Genomic DNA, 20,478 nt, shown 5'->3' on the forward strand with positions numbered 1-20,478 from the left:
GGATGGGGTTGCTGCAAGAATATCTATGACTCTAAAAATGGCTCTATTGGGTCAAACCAAACAGTGCAGTTCCCAGTGGTGACTAGTTGTACCGGGTAACAGCTGCTTAGGAAGGTAAGAACAGGGTAATGATAGTCCTATTTCCAGGTTCTAACAAACTGCCATGCAAGGAAATCTGAAGTGAGAGTTACTGTGCATATTTTTGGTATCATCTGGTGGGGCTTTAGACATAATCACGCTGCACAAGTGGTTTTGGACTGCTTGATTTTTGAAGAACCGTCTACATTACCCTCTATTTCAGTGTGTTCTTCTGCCATGTTGGTGATCCGTGCTTGTTGATATTCTGCTTTGGGAGTAGATCAATCTCTTGTTTAGTAATGTGATCCTTCAGGCACTCTGTTAGGAACCTGTGGTTTTCCTTCCGGTTTGGAAGGATTCCACGCAGATTACAGAGTGCAGATGTCAAAGATTGTCTAGAAGAGAAGGTAAGTTAGTATTCCTTGCCTGCAACTGCAGTTAGGATAATTTAGATTGGATTTTGTTTCAATAGGCTTCAGACAAGGTTACATTTAGCCTATTTTCCTAGCATAGGTGAGCCACTATCTATTGAGCCATGAGGCAGTTCATACTGTAGTGGGACAAGTTTCATATAGTATTTGCAGAATTATGTCCTTTCAGATTTCTCCCCCTTTCAGGATCATGTTAAATGATTTCATGACTTAGTCTGCCCTCTCCATGTATTCCTTGTGCTTTTACAGGTGCTTTGGAGCTGAGCACAGTGGTACAGTGCCCACTTCATTAGCTTGCCTGCGTGTCACTTCATGAGGGGGATGCTCTTGTATTTCATTGCATTTTTGTTTTGGATGTTGATGTCTTTATTTCATTCTATTTTTAAATTCATGCAAAGTGTCAGGAAAGCAAACGAAGACTGACTGTGTCCCAGTTTACAAGTACTGCTTAGAGTGGCTCAGGAGACCTGAAGATAGAGAAGCTGAACACTACACAGTTCATTATAACTCCTTGGCTCTTTGTCCTTTTTGCAATTGTCTAGTTTATTGCAGCTGGTTGTGCTGAGCAGTGGGAGCACATTCCAAATAGAGGGGTTAGAGGGTAAATAGCCATAGCCACTAAGTTACTTCGTTCTTCTCCCTTCCCCCATTCTGTGCATACCATGCTGTCTAACCAGGGAGAAAACAAAGCTGTAAATTCTGAATTTCATAATAATTGAAAGAAAAGGTATCACCAATGTGATATGTGATTCCTGTGATTTAGCAAATGTGATTTCTGTTCTTCTGTTCAGGTGAATATGGGTTAAGAATCTTGGCAGAGTCAGCAAACAGAGTGAGGAGCTTGGTGTGATGCTTGGGAGCTTTAAGTTGCATAAATTAATTGAAATTGAGAGAAAACTTACTTGACATTTTCCAAAATCATTATAGTAACATTTTTAAGGCTGGGTTATAATACAGTTACTGCTTTTATAGGAGTAAGCCCATCTTTTGATGGAGTTGAAGGCACTGATATCTAATCTAAGCGTTTTAGTAAAACAGGAATTAAAAATAGTGTATACTTTTTTCTTTTGAGGACCATATAGAGATCATAAGCGTAAGGAACAGTACTATATGTTTTTAGGTTGAACTTTTACCACAGGAAAAAGTGTTCCACATTGTCTGCCCTAGGCATCTAGCCTGAGCTATTCCCTTACAAGCGCTTACCTTTTTCCACATTGGGAATCTTAAGCACTTAGCCTTGATTATCTTAAAGGTGCCTAGGTTAAATACCTGTAGTAACCAAAATTAGACCATTTTAGCATAAAGAAAGAAGTGGAGATTCCAGCATAGCATGGCATTTTGTGTTAAAATTAACATTTTACATATGCTGTGCAATTTTTTTAACAGGTAATACTGATGTCTGCTTCCATTGACTGTAAAGAACTTGCTGATTACTTTGCACTTCCAGTTTATGACGGTCTGAATCCAGCCTGTATATTTAAGGTGGAAGGCAAACCTTATGCAATTGAAGAATATTATCTTGATGATTTGAAGCACACTGTTCATTTCAAGGTATTGTAAATACAACTTTATTTCTTTGGACATAGTAAGAAAGAACTTGGAACAGTCAATTTGAAAGCTGTGTAATAAAATCACAAATAACCAGTTTTATATTGCAGTTCTAGATAAGAACTAATATGTGATGATAAAACAGGAGTCTCCTTACCAGCAGCCTAGTTTTTCTTTCATGTACAGAAATGGAATGTAAAGGGCTGGGAATTTTAAGTAGTATGTGGCATTTTGTTTGGTAGTTTGCATCCAAGATGAACAATGTAAAAGTTTGTGCGGAAAGTAACAAGGGGATTTATAGATCTCTTTGAATACAGCTGATGAACTCAGGGAGTATTTCCTGGGTTGGTTCATATTGCTGTTATGTGTCCAAGGCAGAAAGAGCTAGGAAATGAAGAGAGTCATCAGAAAAGAAGCATTTATGAATAGAAGTGTGACGTTATCAAGTTGGCTTCTCTTTATCAGCTGAGGCTTACACGCTTCCTATTTTTTCCTTTTTTTTTTATTAGTCTCAGCTGTTATGCAGTAGTTCTGAGCATATTTATGTTGTAGCCATGTAGGCCACCATGGCAAATACGTAATTTTGAGAAATGAAAATATGTTAGAATAATAGATATTTACCAAATTCCTGGTGGCCACTTCACAGCCTATGTGGCCGCACTGGAGAGTTGCTGCTCTAAAGTCTAAGGAGGGTAGCAATGGCTGAAGGTTCATTTGCTGTGTCAGTCTCTAGCTTATAAAATATATTTGTTTGTAGAGCTTTTGACATGCTATTGTATAGCATGTAGCTGCATAGACAACAGATAATGAAGGAGTAAATTTGAGTTTGAATTAATCTGGTATCTGTGGTTTTACACTAGGAGTTTGTTTTGCGGTTGAAAAACAGCTCTGTAGGAATTTATTTGAGTGTCTGAACTCTGAACTCATAATACTGAACTCAGTATTATGGTCCAAGGCAAGAGATAAACAGGTTAAAGCAAAGTAGAGCAAATGCACTCAGGGTTTAATAGTGACAATCACTCTAAAAATAACTGGGGCATGGGAGTAATTATTGGTCAATTTTGATAATTCAGAACACTGTTATAATGTTAATACAATGAAGAAAACAGGGGATACACTTAAAAAGTAGCAGTATGTGAACATACTGTTATTATTTGGCTTTAATCCCTCAATTCTGCAGAAACTAAACGAGAGAAGTAAAACAAACAGGTAGTTTATGGGAAACCCAGAAGAAAACAATTGCTTATGCTGTACACAGCACAGGCATTGGTTATGCCTCAACACAGGCAAGCTAAAATAAAAGGCTGTCAACTGCTGAAGTTTTAATGCAGTCAAAAAAATAAACTAAATGCATATAGCAGTTGGCCCATCAGTTTTTTATACATTAGTACGGCAGCTCAGATAATATGGAGGAGGTTATATAATATGAGTTTTGCAAAAGATATTTGGTGATAGATGACAACAAAAAGATAACTAAGAAATTCAGTAAGAAGTCTATTTCAGTCAGGTTGCATTTGTCATAGCTGCACTTTGAGCACTTTCACCTCAGAGATTGCGAACAAAAGAAACTGCTTTTTATATTTTTTTATTTTCTCTGTGTACATGAGCATTTAGCTTTTTTTTTTTTAAAGTATTCGTCTGTTTCTTTATGTTGTATTGTCCTAGCTTATAGCCATTCTTGTTCGGTAGGAGGAGGAGAGTACCTTAGGGCAACAATAGAAGCACATAAGTGCTCTTGTAGTTTTATTTTAAAAATACATAAAAACATGGAAGGACTAAGATTTATGTAACATCCTAATAAAAATGAAAGCAGAGCCTGAGTGTTAAGGCAGTTAATGAGTTAACATTGCTATATGGAAGCAGGGGCGCATCTTTCATCATGCTAAAATCAAAATCAGTTAGATGACTGCCTGAGGTACAGGCTTCAGGCTTTAGTTCTTCATATTTTATTTTTGTCTATAAAAGCCTATAAAATTCACATAAAAGAATACAGAAGCTAAAAGAAAAAACAGTCTTTTTAGATAAACAGAATTTTGCCAAGTTTCCTTTTGATTTTAAAATTAATAACTATAAAATCAGATTACATAAATCATAACTCATTCCTTTTAAAGTATCTTGATTGAAATCAGTTTAGTCCTTTGTAACTGTCTTGTTTGCGGTGAGGTATGAACCTTTTTCCCTTCTCAAAATAATTGGATGTTGCAGTACAAATGTAGAATTTTTTTATGAATCCAGCAGAACTCATGGCTTTATGTCACTCATTTCTGTAGGTGATAATGTTTTAAAACTATGCTTGAAAATAAAAATTTTCTTTGAGCAGTTCTGACTTGAATAATTTGGGAATTCACTGATACGAGTTGTGATTTGGAAGATAAATAGAAATGCCAGTCATTATTTTTTCTTCCGTATGCCTGTTTGCAGTAAACCCTTTGCTCTAGTTGAATCAAAGATAACGCTTTCCACTTGAATTGCTTCATTTGTAGAAAAGAATGAAAGTAAGAGGGAAGGAAGGAGGAAACGCTCTTCAGTGTAGCACTGGCTTACCCTTGCCCAGATATTGGGTCATTTACAGGTGCTACTGTTTAATTTTTGAGTATAGCTTTGTGAAAAGTAGTTTCTTTTTCTTTTGGCATAATGGCCTTTGTAAGCACATTGTTCTGGATATTTAACTGGATTGTTATTTTGTCATATCTGCACCCTCTAAGCCCGAAGGAATCAGTGAAACAAAGGTTGTGATGAAAAATGCATGAAGGTTGTATCTATAGCCAAATTTAAAGGTAGTTGTGTAAATGGTTACCTGTTGCTATAGTATATTATTGGAGGTATCAAATGCAAATTAATTGTATAGTTAATTCTGTGACCAGATTTTAAAAATGCAGCAACTGGGGGGTCTAGATGTTAGTCTCTGGCAGTAAATCTGTGAAATCCCATGTCTACTTCTTACCTAAGGCAAAAAAGGAGAGTCCCAGTTTTGGCCTGCAGATGTAAAAATTCCTTCATGTCCCTGGACCTGAAGTCAGAGTCCAGATGAAAGGTAGTGAACTGCTGTCAAAAGCTATTCTGGTTATGTTGTGTTATTGCAGTCAGCTCTGACTGGGCTTTTGGATTTGCTGCTTGTCATGTTGCTACCTTTTATTAGGAGTGCTGTGGCAGCCTTGTCATGTTACAGAATAGTAGAGGTACAGTTGGTAATAAAATTGAAAAGACAAATTTGACAGTTATTTAAGCAGGGATAATCTAAACCCAAAAATCTTAGGTTCAAGCAGCCCAGAAAAGATAAATTCCTTGGATTATCGCACATACTGGGCAAAGAAAAGTGCTACTTCTCAAAACTACTAGAATGTTGTCTGTGGTTTCTCAGGGATTAATCACGCTTCATTGGAAAAGTATTACTATAGTGGATGTAAAATATAGTTAGAAGCTCTGGCAAGTTGTACACCTGAAAAGTCTACCTGGCTGCTTCATTTGAGGGGGTCAGAGAAGTGGAAAGAATGTTGTCAAGTTCTTACAGATGGCTTTTTTTGATCCTTCAATCCATTTTCTACCAGAAGAAAGTGGGATAATTTTCTCGGGGTTTTCAGAAACGAGTCTTTCTGCAGACACCAAGGTGACCTAGGTTTGATATGATGTAGTGTTATAAGTTGGCTGTTCTGGTAAGGGTTTGAAGGCTGGGGACTGAGGTTGCAGTAACAAAAGCTGATCTAAATCAGTGTTGCCAAATTGGTGGTGGCAGTAGTGTTTTTGTGATTCTGTCATGAGCCCCTTCAGAAAGGGAAACTGATATTAAAATAAAGTTAATTATTTTTCTAGTTTAGACAGTTCTGTTTTCTACAGTTTTAGCGCTCTGAAACCTCTCTACTAGGTCAGATGGGTACAGCTGCAGGCCAGATTTTGGATCAGGTTTAAACTGTCTTGGCACTGAACCTTGAACATGCAGTCCCAGTGCTGGAGCTGGAAAGACTCAAAAGACAGTTCTGCTTTCTCTGCCTTTTCTCCCAAGAACACCTTGGGAGACTGTGACAGATTAGAGTCAAAACTGTTAGGTTTTTTTTTTGGTTTGGGTTTTTTTAGATTAACTCTTCTTCCCACATTCTTATTTATGCTTGGATAGGTTTATAGGTAGCAGTAATACCTCTTCCTGGCTTTCATTTTGCTCTGTTAGATAAGGTAAGTCATTACTATTTTTCTTTTACGAGAAAGTCTCTTTGTTCTTCTGGTCATTAAAGTAGTCATAATTTGCTTCTGTTCAAGTTTCGGCTGATCCCCTTAAAATCTCGTAGGAATTGCAGATGTATTGTCAGTCCCCATCCATTTCCCCAGCATCAGAGACTGAGTATCTGTTGGCTTCAATAGTTCTTCTACTTCAAAGGCTGGCAAGTACGCTGGCTGAAAGCTTTGACAAGACCTGAGTCACTTCAGAGTGAGGGGCAGTTCTGTACAGTGTCACTAACACATCACACTCTTAGAATGACCTTTCCTGACCTAGGGTCATGTTTGCTTTCAGTAGCATTACACTGGAAAATAGCTATTTTCTTATGATCAAAGTAGCAGGTTCAGGGGCTTCTTTATTTTCAACCAATACACCATCTGCTTGTATTCAGAGTTTGCAATCCTCAGATGCATATGTTTACACATTGTCTTACTGGATGTCATCTCACTCCAGACAATGGGAGGATGCATTATATGAATGATACTCTTATCAGTACACATACGATGCATTCCAATGTTATCAGTATATCTTTTTCAGTTCTTTTTTGCTCATTGAAACCTTGTGCAGAATCCTCTTTTGCTTATATGATAACTGGAGTAGGTGTGTAATCCTAATTTTGTGCTTGATTAAAATCTCTAAAATGTGGACAGTTGGTAAATACCTTCTGCTTCTTTCACAGGGAAGCCTGGAATATCTTAGTTCTCTGTGTAGAAACCTTGAGTATTACTCTTGACCATTCAGCTTGCATTTTGAATTTCTTTCCAGGGGTGGCTTTTTCCATACACTTTATATCCTTGTTAAAAGTCCCTCGCTGCACTTGTGTCTTACCTTATGTTGGTATTTATCTGCATGTATTTACCAATTACTACTGACTATTACATTTTTACTGTTATCGTGCAGTCCAATTCTTACAGAATGTTATGCTTAAAGCACAAATGCTTGGTTCTCACTGTTGCTTCAATTATAGTACTATTCCTTAAAAGTAAAAATTAGAACTCCAAGCCTAAATAAAGCTGTATTTGAACAATAAAATACTATTGTAGCGTATCAAGCAACAGGTGAAGGTGACTGGTAGGCTAGGAGAAATACTTCCTTGAGCATAAATGTGAAAATGGAGGTTTGCTAGCTAGTGCAAAAATACATGATCTCTTAAAGCATACACACACACACAATCACTTGAACCTGTTGGTTTTCTTGGGAAAATCTTGGATTACTTGAACTGTTAGATTTCAGCATAGAAGTAAATAAAATATTTCACTTGAGAGTAGAGGGAGGGAAGAGGAAAGAACTTCAAAGACATAATAGGAGGGAGAGAAATGCAATTTGCCTGTAGGATTTCTAATCATGTGAAGTATGTGGAGGGCAGATTACACTGTAATACAAGTCTAGAAAAGTTACAGATAGTGATTAATCCAGTAGAGTTTCCACTAGAATGAGGAGAAACCCTAAGAATGAAAGGTGAGCAATGATCAAAAGCCATTTTCTCTACAAGGGAAAGACGTGTGATATGATAGACCATTCCCAGAGCATGTGTAGTTCATTAAACTTCTTTTTAAACTGAAACAAGATTAAATTACTGTCTTTGCTCTGAAGACTTGATGGTTTCTGTTCTTAAATAGTAAAGCTGTGAGTTTGTGACAGAATGCTAGAAAACAATGTAGACAGAATCATCATAGAATCACAGAATCATCTAGGTTGGAAAAGACCTTGAAGATCACCTAGTCCAACCATTAACCTAACATTGACAGTTCTCAACTACACCATATCCCTCAGCGCTATGTCAATCCGACTCTTAAACACCTCCAGGGATGGGGACTCCACCACTGCCCTGGGCAGCCCACTCCAAGGCCTAACAACCCCTTCTGTAAAGAAATACTTCCTAATATCCAGTGTAAACCTTCCCTGGCGCAACTTGAGGCCATTCCCTCTTGTCCTATCACTCATTACTTGGTTAAAGAGACTCATCCCCAGCTCTCTGCAGCCTCCTTTCAGGTAGTTGTAGAGGGCGATGAGGTCTCCCCTCAGCCTCCTCTTCTCCAGACTAAACAACCCCAGTTCCCTCAGCCGCTCCTCGTACGACATGTGCTCCAGAGCCTTCACCAGCTTCGTTGCCCTTCTCTGGACACGCTCGAGTAATTCAGTGTCCTTTTTGTAGTGAGGGGCCCAAAACTGAACACAGTAATCGAGGTGCGGCCTCACCAGTGCCGAGTACAGGGGTAAGATCCCTTCCCTGTCCCTGCTGGCCACGCTATTTCTGACACAAACCAGGATGCCATTGGTGTTCTTGGCCACCTGGGCACACTGCTGGCTCATGTTCAGCCGGCTGTCAATCAACACCCCCGGGTCCCTCTCTGACTGGCAGCTCTCCAGCCACTCCTCCCCAAGCCTGTAGCACTGCTGGGGGTTGTTGTGGCCCAAGTGCAGCACCCGGCATTTGGCCTTATTGAAACTCCTACAGTTGGCCTTAGCCCATCGCTCCAGCCTGTCCAGGTCTCTCTGCAGAGCCTCCCTACCCTCGAGCAGATCAACACTCCCACCCAACTTGGTGTCATCTGCAGACTTACTGAGGGTGCACTCGATCCCCTTGTCTAGATCAGTAAAGACGCTAAACAGGAGTGGCCCCAAAACCAAGCCCTGGGGGACACCACTCATGACCGGCTGCCAACTGGATTTAACTCCGTTCACCACAACTCTTTGAGCCCGGCCAGCAGCCTTTTTTTTACCCAGCAAAGTGTGCGATCATCCACACCTCGAGCAGCCAGTTTTGCCAGGAGAATGCTGTGGGAAATGGTGTCAAAGGCCTTACTGAAGTCAAGGTAGACAACATCCACAGCCTTTCCCTCATCCAATAAGCAGGTCGCCCTGTCGTAGAAGGAGATCAGGTTTGTCAGCAGGACCTCCCTTTCATAAACCCATGCTGACTGGGCCTGATCATCTGGTTGTCCCGCACGTGTTTATGATGGTACTCAGGATGAGCTGCTCCATCATCTTCCCGGGGACTGACGTCAAGCTGACAGGCCTGTAATTTCCCAGATCATCCTTCCGACCCTTCTTATATATGGGTGTCACATTGGCCAGTTTCCAATCTGTCGGGACCTCCCCGGTCAGCCAGGACTGCTGGGAAATGATGGAAAGCGGCTTGGCGAGCACCCCAGCCAGCTCCTTCAGCACCCTCGGGTGTATCCCATCCGGTCCCATAGACTTGTGTATGTTTATGTGATGCAGTAGGTCACTGACTGTCTCCTCCTGGAATGCAGAGGGGTCATTCTCCCAGTTTCTGTCTTCTGGCTGAGGAGGCTGGATTGCCTCAGTGCAACTAGTCTTGTTATTAAAGACTGAGGCAAAGAAGGCATTAAGCACCTCAGCCTTTTCCTCGTCGCTTGTTACCATGTTTCCTTCTGTGTCTAGCAGGGGATGGAGGCTCTCCCTGGTCTTTCTTTTGCTGTTGACATAGAAACATTTCTTGTTGTCCTTGATTACTGAAGCCAGATTAATTTCCATCTGGGCTTTAGACCTCCTGATTTCCGCCCTGCATAGCCTCACAGCATCTATGTAATCACTGTGAGTTGCTAGCCCCTTGTTCCAAAAGCTGGAAACTCTCATTTTCTCCCTGAGTTGCAGCCAAAGCTCCCTGTTTAGCTAGGGTGATCTTCTCTGTCACCAGCTTCTCTTACAGCAGCTGGGGACAACCTGGTCCTGTGCCATTAAGACTTTCTTCTTGAAGAGTGCCGAGCCTTCCTGGACCCCTATACCCTTCAGGACCATCTCCCAAGGGATCCTGTCAAGCAGGTGCCTAAACAAGACAAAGTCAGCCCTTTGGAAGTCCAGGATGTCAGTTCTGCTGCCCCCTCTCCTGGCTTCTCTAAGAATAGAGAACTCAATTATTTCGTGATCACTGAGCCCTAGTCGGCCTCCAACCGCCACATCTTCCACCAGTCCTTCTCTGTTCACAAAGAGGAGGTCCAGCAGGGCACCTTCTCTGGTTGGTCCACTCACCAGCTGCGTCAGGAAGTTATCTGCCACACATTCCAGGAATCTCTGGGACTGGTCCCACTCTGCTGTGTTGTATTTCCAGCAGATGTCTGGGAAGTTAAAGTCTCCCACAAGAACAAGAGCAAGCGATCGTGAGATTTCTTCTAAATACCTATACAATATTTCATCCACCTCTCTGTCCTTGTTGGATGGCCTATAGTAGACTCTTACTACAACATCTGCCCTGTTGGCCTTCCCCCTGGTTCTAACGCAAAGACACTCCACCCTATCTTCACTGCACTTGTTCTCAGAGCAATCATAACAGTCCCTAACATACAGTGCCACCCCACCACCTCTCCTTCCTTGTCTATCCCTCCTGAAGAGCTTGTAGCCATCAATTGGCACACTCCAGTCATGGGAGACATGCCACCATGTTTCTGTAATAGCCACTACATCATCATTTTCCTGTTTCATCATGGCTTCAAGCTCCTCCTGTTTGTTGCCCATGCTGTGTGCATTGGTATACATGCACTTCAGATGGGCTGATGTTTTGCCTTCTGCCCCCTTCAAATCTAGTTTAAAGCTCTCTCAGTGGTTACATTGTGTACAACACAACCATAGATCTTTGAGAGGGCATGACCTAAAACACAAGATCCATTAAATGCAAAGACAGTTTAAATGAGAAAGAGGTACATGATTTATTTGGCAATCAGGTAGAGACCTGCATTATAGCACCTGTGAGAAGGATTGTGCCAGTGTTATACAAATACCTCTCTTTCTTGTCATCCTGTTCCCATGGGTTGTGGTTAACGCTTCTGGATAAGGAGTATGTCCTGCAAAGGTTAAGGAATGGAGTGTGGCTAGTGCTTATCTTAGGTAAATATCAGAAGTATTTCTTTAGCATTAGAATGGTAGGATGCTTGAAGGAGGATGTCTATTTAGAAGGTAATGAATGCTCCAGGTTAAGGTACTTCCTTGCATGGCATCTGTGCAATCAAAAGGTTAATCAAAAGGTACTTGACAAATTGACACATATATGGGATCTATAGTCTTTTGCCTGTTATACTGTCTTACTCTCAATACTTTCTTCTCCACACAGCTTCCTTCTCAAAGCATTGAGGAACCAGTGATAGTAACGGAAATGTATGAAGTAGCAGTGTCTTTGATTCAGTCATTTGATGAGTTGGAGATGAAGAGCAATAGGTAAGATACAGTTCAGGATCTGGAACCAGTGGTTCTTTGAGGAAATGACACTTAATTAAGGCACAGCAGAAGCCCATGTATTACATTTATTAGTGGTAAGTTAATTTTCTGTGCATCTCTGCTTTTATTGTATTTGTGTGATTTCTACTCACGGTAGTCATGCAAAGACTGCTTGTAGGTCTTACTGAATGCACTGTGTTCTTGAAATACACTTCATGCCCTGGAGTGTAAGTGACCATTCAAGACAGCCATGTTATATGGAAACTAGAATATTTGCTGCAGACCAGAGCTGAATATTATTTATATGAAGAATAAAATCAGAACTACTATTTCATGTTACAAACTAAAACATGTTATGCCATGAAAAAAAGAATGCAAACAAGGTATTAATTTTCACTGGCTGTTTAACTAATGCCTTACTGTCTTTTGAAATAAAGAAATATTAATTTGTTACTCTCTGTTTTGTAAATTGATGTTTAGTATCCAAAAATATAGTAAAGTTGCTTCTACAATTTTGGTCATACACTGAGTGCATATTTAGTTTAGGAATGTTTTTTGTTCCCGTATATTCTAATAATTTATAAATGTGTGCTGAAGAAATAATTTTGTCTTGTAAGCTTAATTTTATTTCAAACTTAGTATTATGTAAACTTTGAAATTTTAAGATAGCATTAGTTAAGCTCACCTGAGCAGCTATCAAGTGAAACACTGAAGTAAAAGTATTGATGAAGGTATATAAAAATTTGGCACTAACTTTGTTACACTATGTAGTGACTTCTGAGCTTTTTTTGGATGATTTCTTTTGATCTTTTCAATTAAGCTGTTTTACTGTAGTTTAGAATGGCCAAATTAAACTACCTTTTACTAAGCTCCCTTCTATAAGCAAACATGAAGACATCAGCATTTCAGCTTTCAAATACCAAAAGGGCTGTTATGAATCACAGAATGGTTTGGGTTGGAAGGGACCTTAAAGATCATCCAGTTCCAACCCCCTGCCATGGGCAGGGACACCTTCCGCTAGACCAGGGTGCTCAAAGCCCCGTCCAACCTGGCCTTGAACACTGCCAGGGAGGGGGCAGCCACAGCTTCTCTGGGCAACCTGTGCCAGTGTCTCACCACCCTCACAGGAAAGAATTTCTTCCTTTAAATCTCCACTCTCAGTTTAAAACCATTACCCCTCGTCCTATGACTGCACTCCCTGATAAAGAGTCCCTCCCCACCTTTCCTGTAGTCCCCTTTAAGTACTGGAAAGCCCCTATAAGGTGAGCCTTCTCTTTTCTAGGCTGAACAACCCCAACTCTCTCAGGCTGTCCTCATAAGGGAGGTGCTCCAGCCCCCTGATGATCCTCGTGGCCTCCTCTGGACCTGCTCGATCAGGTCTATGTGTTTCTTATGCTGGAGGCCCCAGAGCTGGACACAGTACTCCAGGTGGGGTCTCATGAGGGCAGAGTGGAGGGGGAGAATCACCTCCCTCGACTTGCTGGTCACGATTCTCTTGATGCAGCCCAGGATGTGGTTGGCTTTCTAGGGTGTGAGTGCACATTGATTACAACAGGAATGATTACAACAAAAAATACGAGTTCTGTATTATGTTAATGTGATTTTAGCTTCCTGACTTGTAACAGATTAATCGAAGATGTCTCCCTCAAAGTTTATGTCATGACCTGTAGCTCTTGGTAATGGTTAGCTTTTTTACATGCTAGGCTTTTGTTAAAGGTGTCTGGTGATATTTTTAGAATGCAAGAGTATTACATAAACTTGTAAAACTATTGAATAAACTTCCATAGAATTCTGCAGTAGTACACTACGTTTTCATTTTAAGATCTTTGGTAACCTAATTTTGATTGCTTTCATTGCTAAATAAGAATGTTTCTCTTTTGACATAATTTTGAAGAGAAAACTAAACCTAATGATATAGTTCCCACGTTTATATACCGTGTTTTTCAGAAAGCATACTTGCAAATAGTGTTTTGAATTCCATTTTTTCAGGAAGTTTAAATAATACATGTTACAAAGAGTGTGCAGTTCTGCTTGTTCTTTCAGAGTGAAATAACGGGTAATAAAATAGTCTGAGGTTGTAAAACTAGTGAAACTGTGTATTCTTGTTAGGGAGAAAAAACCCACGAGTGTTACATCAAAACATGGAAGTGTGCTAGTATTTTTACCAGGTGAGTATACATCTTAATAAATTTATTTTTCCTTACTTGCATTTAACAAGCTTTCTTCTGGCACTTCTTCCAGGGATTTATGAAACACATACTTAACTGGGATTGATTGGTCTATCTGGGTATTTTTCTTGCAAACTTGTTTAAATATGGCAAGAGGTGTGAGTCAAAAATTTTAAGACTTTGTATGTTTTAAAAATGAAGTTGCAGTAATAAAATTAATTCTACAGCTGATTCACAGAAATTCAGGTGCTCAGTTTTTTAGATTAATTGTTAAATATTGCATGAAGTTCCTAGGATTCTTTGAGATGTTTTCTTATCTTCATATAGTGTAGTTTTTATTTAGATTCTTGTTGTAAAAGTCAAAATTCACTTTTTTCTTTCCATGTACGTTGGTTGGTGTAGTAGGACCACTCAGTGGTAACTGCATGATAACATAGCAATTAATGATCACAGAAGCAATTATATATAGTTTTAATGGTCTTTAAACAGCAAGCCTAAGTTATCTTACAGTGCCACTAAAATCTAACTAAGAGATTCCAGTAAGGATGACAGCCAAAACAAAAGCATGCAATATTTTTTGGGTGACTAGGCTGTACTAGGTTTCCTGAGCATCACAAACCTGTTACCTGGTGGTATTTTACTTCAGGGATGTGAAAGTTTGCTAGTTGAAAACTTTGAAAAGACTTGGTTATGTTCTAGTGGAGTCGCCTCAGAATCAGGAACAGCTGTTTCCTTGGGCACGGTGAGGTCTATCCCTACCAGGACTTTCTAACTCTCTGTAAAATCTTTATGAATGTCACTTCTCTGCTGTGTTGAGCTTAGCAATAGATGTGCTAGTGCTAGGACTGGAAACACAGCACACCAGCACAAAAATATACTGTACTTGCCGAGTAGCTTTCAGTGGATGGTGCTCCCTGACAGCTAAAAGGCATTTGAGCTACCTTTCTTGGAGTTACCCTCTTTAAAATCAATGGGTAGAAGGAATTACTTCATTGTGTCAGTGTAGGACCCGTTCCAGTTTGCCGTTAACAAAGTAGGGAGACCATCTCCATTGCCTCTGGCTTCTCATATTGGTGTTAGTCTGGTGTGCTTTCAGACTTCCTCAGGCTCTCTGCGTCTTCATTTCTGGCGGAAATTACTCTTGAGCACTTTCAATTCCCAAGTCCTTTTTATCTTTCACTTTTAGGTGCTTTTTACTGTGCTGCTATCCCTGATGGCTTGTAACTGCAACTGATGAAATGAAACTTTTTGTTTAAATACATTTGGTTTATTCATGAAAACCTGTGTGGATAGTGCTTTCTGAATGAGCTGGGACTCAGCTTTGGTTTGTATTGTTGTTCAGTGTTTAACCTTGGCCTGTTTTATAACTGAATACTCAAGACTGATCTTGAATGTGGGATTAGCAACTACATCTTGAGATTTTCTTCACAAATAGTCTTTATACAGAACTGGAGAAGAGGGGAGGAGACCCCTCAGTTCAGAAGAGGGCAGCTGAGACAGAGATTTGGGTAAAAATAACCTCCACATTTAGGACGTTGATTTGAGATGCCTAGATTTTTTGAGTGCTTACAATTACATAGCATTTTGTACATTCAAAATAACACTCCCATTGACATTTCAAGCTGAGTAGGCATCAGCAGCCAGAAAGTATAGTGCCATGCTGAGCAGTACTGTTAAGTAATTTTTGCCCACTGTCTTTGTGGAACTCAGTGATGGGGCAGAATCCACTTCCATAGAGCAGCTGCAGCTGTCTTTGAGTAGGATACCATCTTTTCCCTTCCTGTTGTAATTGCCTGTCTTGTTCGGTGGTTAATTTTTTTATGTTACTGAGTCTGATTCTTTACAGATAAATATCCTTCAGTGCTCAGCTCTCTGATTCCAGAGCTAGCCTGTCCCTAGGTACAAGGTGATAAAATGTCATGTTAAACTGTACAGTGATTTTTTTTTAAACATATATGCATAAATATGTTCCCAGTGAGCTGTATTAAGTTTGCACAACCTATCTTAGTTGTGGCATTTTTTTGAGTGTTTGACATGGCAACCTTAATGTTTCCTGAGCATATATTTTGATGGATAGTTTTTTAGACTCTTTAAAGAACAAACTGGAAGAAGAGGTCAGACTGTACTGACTGAATCATCATCACTGAGCTACACCTTCAAGTATCTAACATGCTTCTGATGGGTTAAATGAAAGCAACAGTAGATTGTCATCCTCTTCAGCAGCTTGCAGAAGATGGGGGCAGCCTGATTTCTCTGTGCTTAGCATGCACTTGCTGATAGCAGGAATTGCATAGCTTAAAGCTTTAGGGTTTTCTTTCAGAGGGGTTCTGCTGTTAGTGTCCTAAGCTTTTGTCTGTTCTACTTGTGTCAATGTTTTTGTCTGTTTTGTACTTTTTGCACTTCTCCATGCCCAACTCTCCTTATCGTCTTGGAATGTTTGCCAAACAGATATTTTTACTAGTTACTGTTTCATTCCAAGATCTGTCTCTCCTGGTGGTAGCCTTTTGTTCTGTAGGTGTCATGATCAACTCTTGTTTCTTCCAGAACTGGGCAGCAGATACTGCCTGCTGTGTCCAGTCAGTAATTACTAGACTGATTAATAATTACTATTAGCTATGCAGGGTCTGCTTCTACCAATCGTGGATCAAGCTTCTTTTAATTATTTTTAAACATAAATTGGATTCAAGCATTGGTGTCTTACTCGGATATGTAACTAGGCAGTATGGCAAGGAGGAAGCATTAGCTAGCTAGCTAGTGGAGCAGTACCTGGGATCAAGTAGGTCTGGCAGGCTGTGTCCTAACAGACCTTATCATGGTGTTCTTATATTTTCTCTGTATCTTTAATTACATGCTCTAGTTCATGAACAGACACTTTTTTTTTTTCCTATATTATAATATTCTTAAAAACTGGTACTGGTTTTATATTTCCCAGTTTGCATGTTTTTCCCTAGGGTGCTGAAGGTGTTTTGCTTAGATCTTTGTTAATTGTTTCATTATTGTACTAGTCATTAGTTTGTTACTTGGCCAGGTATTTGCATTCTCAAGTATTCATACTTCATTTGAGCTATGACATAAATTAAGCTTCCTGACTGTCTTTTTTAGATTCTAATGATGTTGCTTTCCTCTGTATCAGCCTCACACAAAGGACATCTCTCAGACTTTTAAATTTCCCTCTAATTGCCCTACCACCACCATGTTTGTTTTTTTTTCTTCCTCCAACTCATCTGTTCTCTCAGCCCTGACTTCTTTTATCTCCCTTACCTATAGTCACTTGCCCTCATTTTCCAGTTTCAATCTTTCTGACTCCAGTAGTTGATTAATCTCCATGTTCTGCAGTTTCTTTTCCCAGCCAACCTTGTATTATCACCATGTTGGTTTCTTGTTGAGTTCTTATCCTGTTCTTGCCCCACTTTCTTGCTTTCTGGCCTTTTTTCCTTGCTCAACTTAACTCAGCCATGATTTCCAGCCCATTACTTATCCTTCTTTCCTCTTGTTCTAAGTTATTCTGTCTGTTATCTTTCCTGAAAATACCTCTCTTCCTCCACTTGCATTTGTCTTCCTTCCTTCTCACTTCTGAAGTCAAATAACAGTCATCTAAAGAGTGCACAAATTTTCATATCCAGGTGCTCAAACTGCATTTAGCCTCACTGAAAATTGCAGCAATCCTGTGCTGCACTTACAGAACAATTTCATTTTTAATATTCAACTGGGGAAGCCCAGTGTTGGACAGATTTTTGAAAATGGGTCTTTTGGAATTGAAATCTCAATAAAAAAGTAAACTAGGCTTCTCAGAGAGGTTTATGCCTGTGGAGGTATTCAGAAAAACAGCAAAAATCCTTTAGTCATAAGATTTCCCCTGGCACGTGTTAAATCCATGCCCTGGAGAATGGGCACTAGACTGCCAAAGGTAAGATGGCTAAGGCAGAAATAACTTATTTTTTTAAAAAAATTGTTGTTTTCTTGGCCCTGCTCTTGGAAACAGCTTGTTTTGGCTGAAATACTCAAATTTATCCTAAACCAGACATTCAGCATGAGGTGAGCATTGTCAGTTGTAAGGAACTAAACCAGGGGAAATTATGGGACACTGGCAGATGGCCTTTATGTCTGATATTGCCACTGTAGTAAGTGTAAAATTATGCAAAATAACTCTTGAAAAATTGACTCACAGTGTTTCAGTGACTCATTATTATATTTACTGTTTAACTCTTCTGTTTTATTACGTGGTGAAAAGAGTTAATAATGAAAGTCAATTAAGAATTTAAGTAGATGTGTAAGAATTGGTTTTACAATTGTTAGTGATCACTAAATAGAAAACAAACTCTTGATTACTTTTCCCTAGGTTTGAGTGAAATAAACTACATGCATTCATGTCTCTCAAATATATTTCACAAAAGGTAAGTTAGACCACATTTGTTTCCTTTCAGTTAAACTTGAACATGAATCCATCAGCTGTATGAGTTCTAAGTACACAGTATGATCTAGCACAGAGGTGTAATTAATTTTTATACTGTTGCATCAGTATGTATTTCACTAATATATTTTCTTTAGGTGGCAAGTGTACCTACTTCACTCACATGTGACATTAGAAGAACAAAGTGGTATATTTTTGGCTACAGTTCCTGGCTACAGAAAAGTAAATATTGTTGAATCATTACTTTTAAGTGTGTGAAACCTTTTGCTAGAGTAATAATAGCAAATAATAAAAGTATATAAATTAATATTAGCTGTGCCAACTCACAACCATTGTGTGAGGGCAAAGCAGTTTTGTTTTTTCAAGGTGTAAACTGATTGCCTTTCTTACCAAGCTGTTGCTTTAACTGGTGTTTAGACCTCAAGAGAAGTGCAATAATAGGAGGTTATCCTTAAATTGTTGTGTGATGCTGGTTTTATCCTTCAGAATAGTTTGTGCATGTTGATTTTTGCACCTGCATGACAGTAGTATGCTGCTGGTGGCATTGCATAGCAAAGTAGTCCCCCAGTATGGATGTGTCTTGCCTACTTTGTACGGCACATTTTGGCTAGTGTCTTGGTTTTCTGGATCACTGCTAATGGTGTGATGTTTTGTTATGACCAAGGCATAAGGAAATATTTCCATTCTTCCTCTATATTGTCACATGCTATACTACCTTATTATGCCTTTCTGATTTTAGGACAAGAAAATACAAGTTGTATTGCTTTTTTAATATGCAGAGCAGAAAAACTATGTTGTCATTACATTTATATTTCTTCATAGCAAGTTGGTCTTTTCATGTAGAAACATTAATGTAACTTTATGCATTTGTTGCTCATTTTTTGCTTCAAAACTCAGATTATTCTAGCTACAAACATAGCTGAGAGCTCTGTAACAATTCCTGATGTTAAGTATGGTAAGTCATCTAAATCTTGTAATTGTGTATACACTGTATTTGTAATGTTGTTCCATACTTGTGCTAGCCTAAATCTCCACAATGTCACCATTTTACAAAGCACTGCTGTTGTTTAATTTTGTCAGCTGTTGAATTCGTTCTTTCACAACAGAGAACAGTTTTAAATCTGAATATGTGAACCAAATAGTAGAGCTACTGAGTGGGGTGTTGGTTTTAATCTTTACTGGAGGGGGAAAAAAATAATTTTAAATGCAGTAACAAGCAGAATCAGATCTCATGTCATAAGTACCTTAAGCTTTTTACTCACATTCTGACTGTATTTTGAAATAATTGCATCAGATTAAACAAATTCTGATATAGAATATGTAAATGCAGAAATGATGGCATTTTTATGCTTGTCATCTGCACTAACTTTATTATATTTATGTTAAAATCTATTTGCAGTTCTGTTAGTATTCAGAGTATCCTGGGTCTGGTGGTTTTATAAATCTAGTGTTGTCCTTACTGATTTTGAAATAATTTGAAACTTTTCTGAAAACACAAAATCAACCAGTATTTTTTCCACTGCCATGAGGATAAATTGTTCCGTAATAATACTAGATTTATTTTTTTTTCTTAATTACAGTGATAGATTTCTGCTTAACTAGAACTTTGGTTTGTGATAAGGAAACTAATTACCAAAGTTTGAGACTTTGCTGGGCATCTAAAGCAAACTGTAATCAAAGAAAAGGTAAGATCACAATAGGTAATGGAAAGGAATTTTAGAAGCTAATCTTCATGGAGAATTCTACGTTGCATTTTATTAACAGTAAAAAGCACGGATAATTTCTGCCATGAGTACTTTATACAAAAAGATAATTCCTTACCGTGTCAGGATAGTAAAATGGGATTAAACAACTATACCTGAATGTTTTATTTTGCTCAAGTATTTTTCCAGAGGAATATTTTGTCTTGTATTGAAATAGGCCCACTGCAGCTGTACTGAAACAAATTCTGTGAAAAGTATTAGAATTCATGGACCATAAAACTTAGGAGGATTCTTTGTTATTTAATAGTAATTTTTTTATCATGGGTCATTTTTAAAAAGGGGAGATAGGTCCTGCTAGGTATTTATTGACTACTTGCAAGTTTCAGCAGTAAAGGAAACTTTCATGTCTATTTGTCACTCTTAAGTCAGTTGAAATACCCACAGCAGTGTCTCTAGTGTAGACCAGTGTTTGTAGTACAAGGTTAAATAAGATTTCATATCAGCTCTTCTAGTAAGACAGTACTCTTAAATACCAAATCTTTTTGCTTCAATCAAAAAGAATACTAAATAAGTTAATAACAGTGACATCTTCAGATACAAAAATATCCCCATTTTTAAATATTATGAGGACTTCACAATTACAGCTTGTGGTGGGTTGACCTTGGCTGGGCACCAGGTGCCTGCCAAACCACTCTATTACTCCCCTGTCCTCAACTGGACAGGGGTAGAAAAATGATGGCAAAAGGCTCATGCA

The 20,478-nt window shown here is 39.0% G+C and overlaps 1 protein-coding gene across 1 annotated transcript in view; it reads left to right on the top strand.

Moving 5' to 3' along the window:
- The window catches only part of TDRD9 (tudor domain containing 9), an 89,914-nt gene that overhangs the window by 36,829 nt on the left and 32,607 nt on the right, over window positions 1–20,478 (top strand). The window contains exons 7-13 of the mRNA XM_074825260.1: window positions 1,896–2,060; window positions 11,339–11,442; window positions 13,552–13,610; window positions 17,950–18,004; window positions 18,159–18,243; window positions 18,919–18,976; window positions 19,602–19,706. Coding sequence (XP_074681361.1) covers window positions 1,896–2,060; window positions 11,339–11,442; window positions 13,552–13,610; window positions 17,950–18,004; window positions 18,159–18,243; window positions 18,919–18,976; window positions 19,602–19,706 — 631 coding nt within the window. The remainder of the gene's footprint in view (window positions 1–1,895; window positions 2,061–11,338; window positions 11,443–13,551; window positions 13,611–17,949; window positions 18,005–18,158; window positions 18,244–18,918; window positions 18,977–19,601; window positions 19,707–20,478) is intronic.

The sequence above is a fragment of the Strix aluco genome, chromosome 4 (assembly GCF_031877795.1).
Source record: "Strix aluco isolate bStrAlu1 chromosome 4, bStrAlu1.hap1, whole genome shotgun sequence".
NCBI classification, from domain to species: Eukaryota; Metazoa; Chordata; class Aves; order Strigiformes; family Strigidae; genus Strix; species Strix aluco.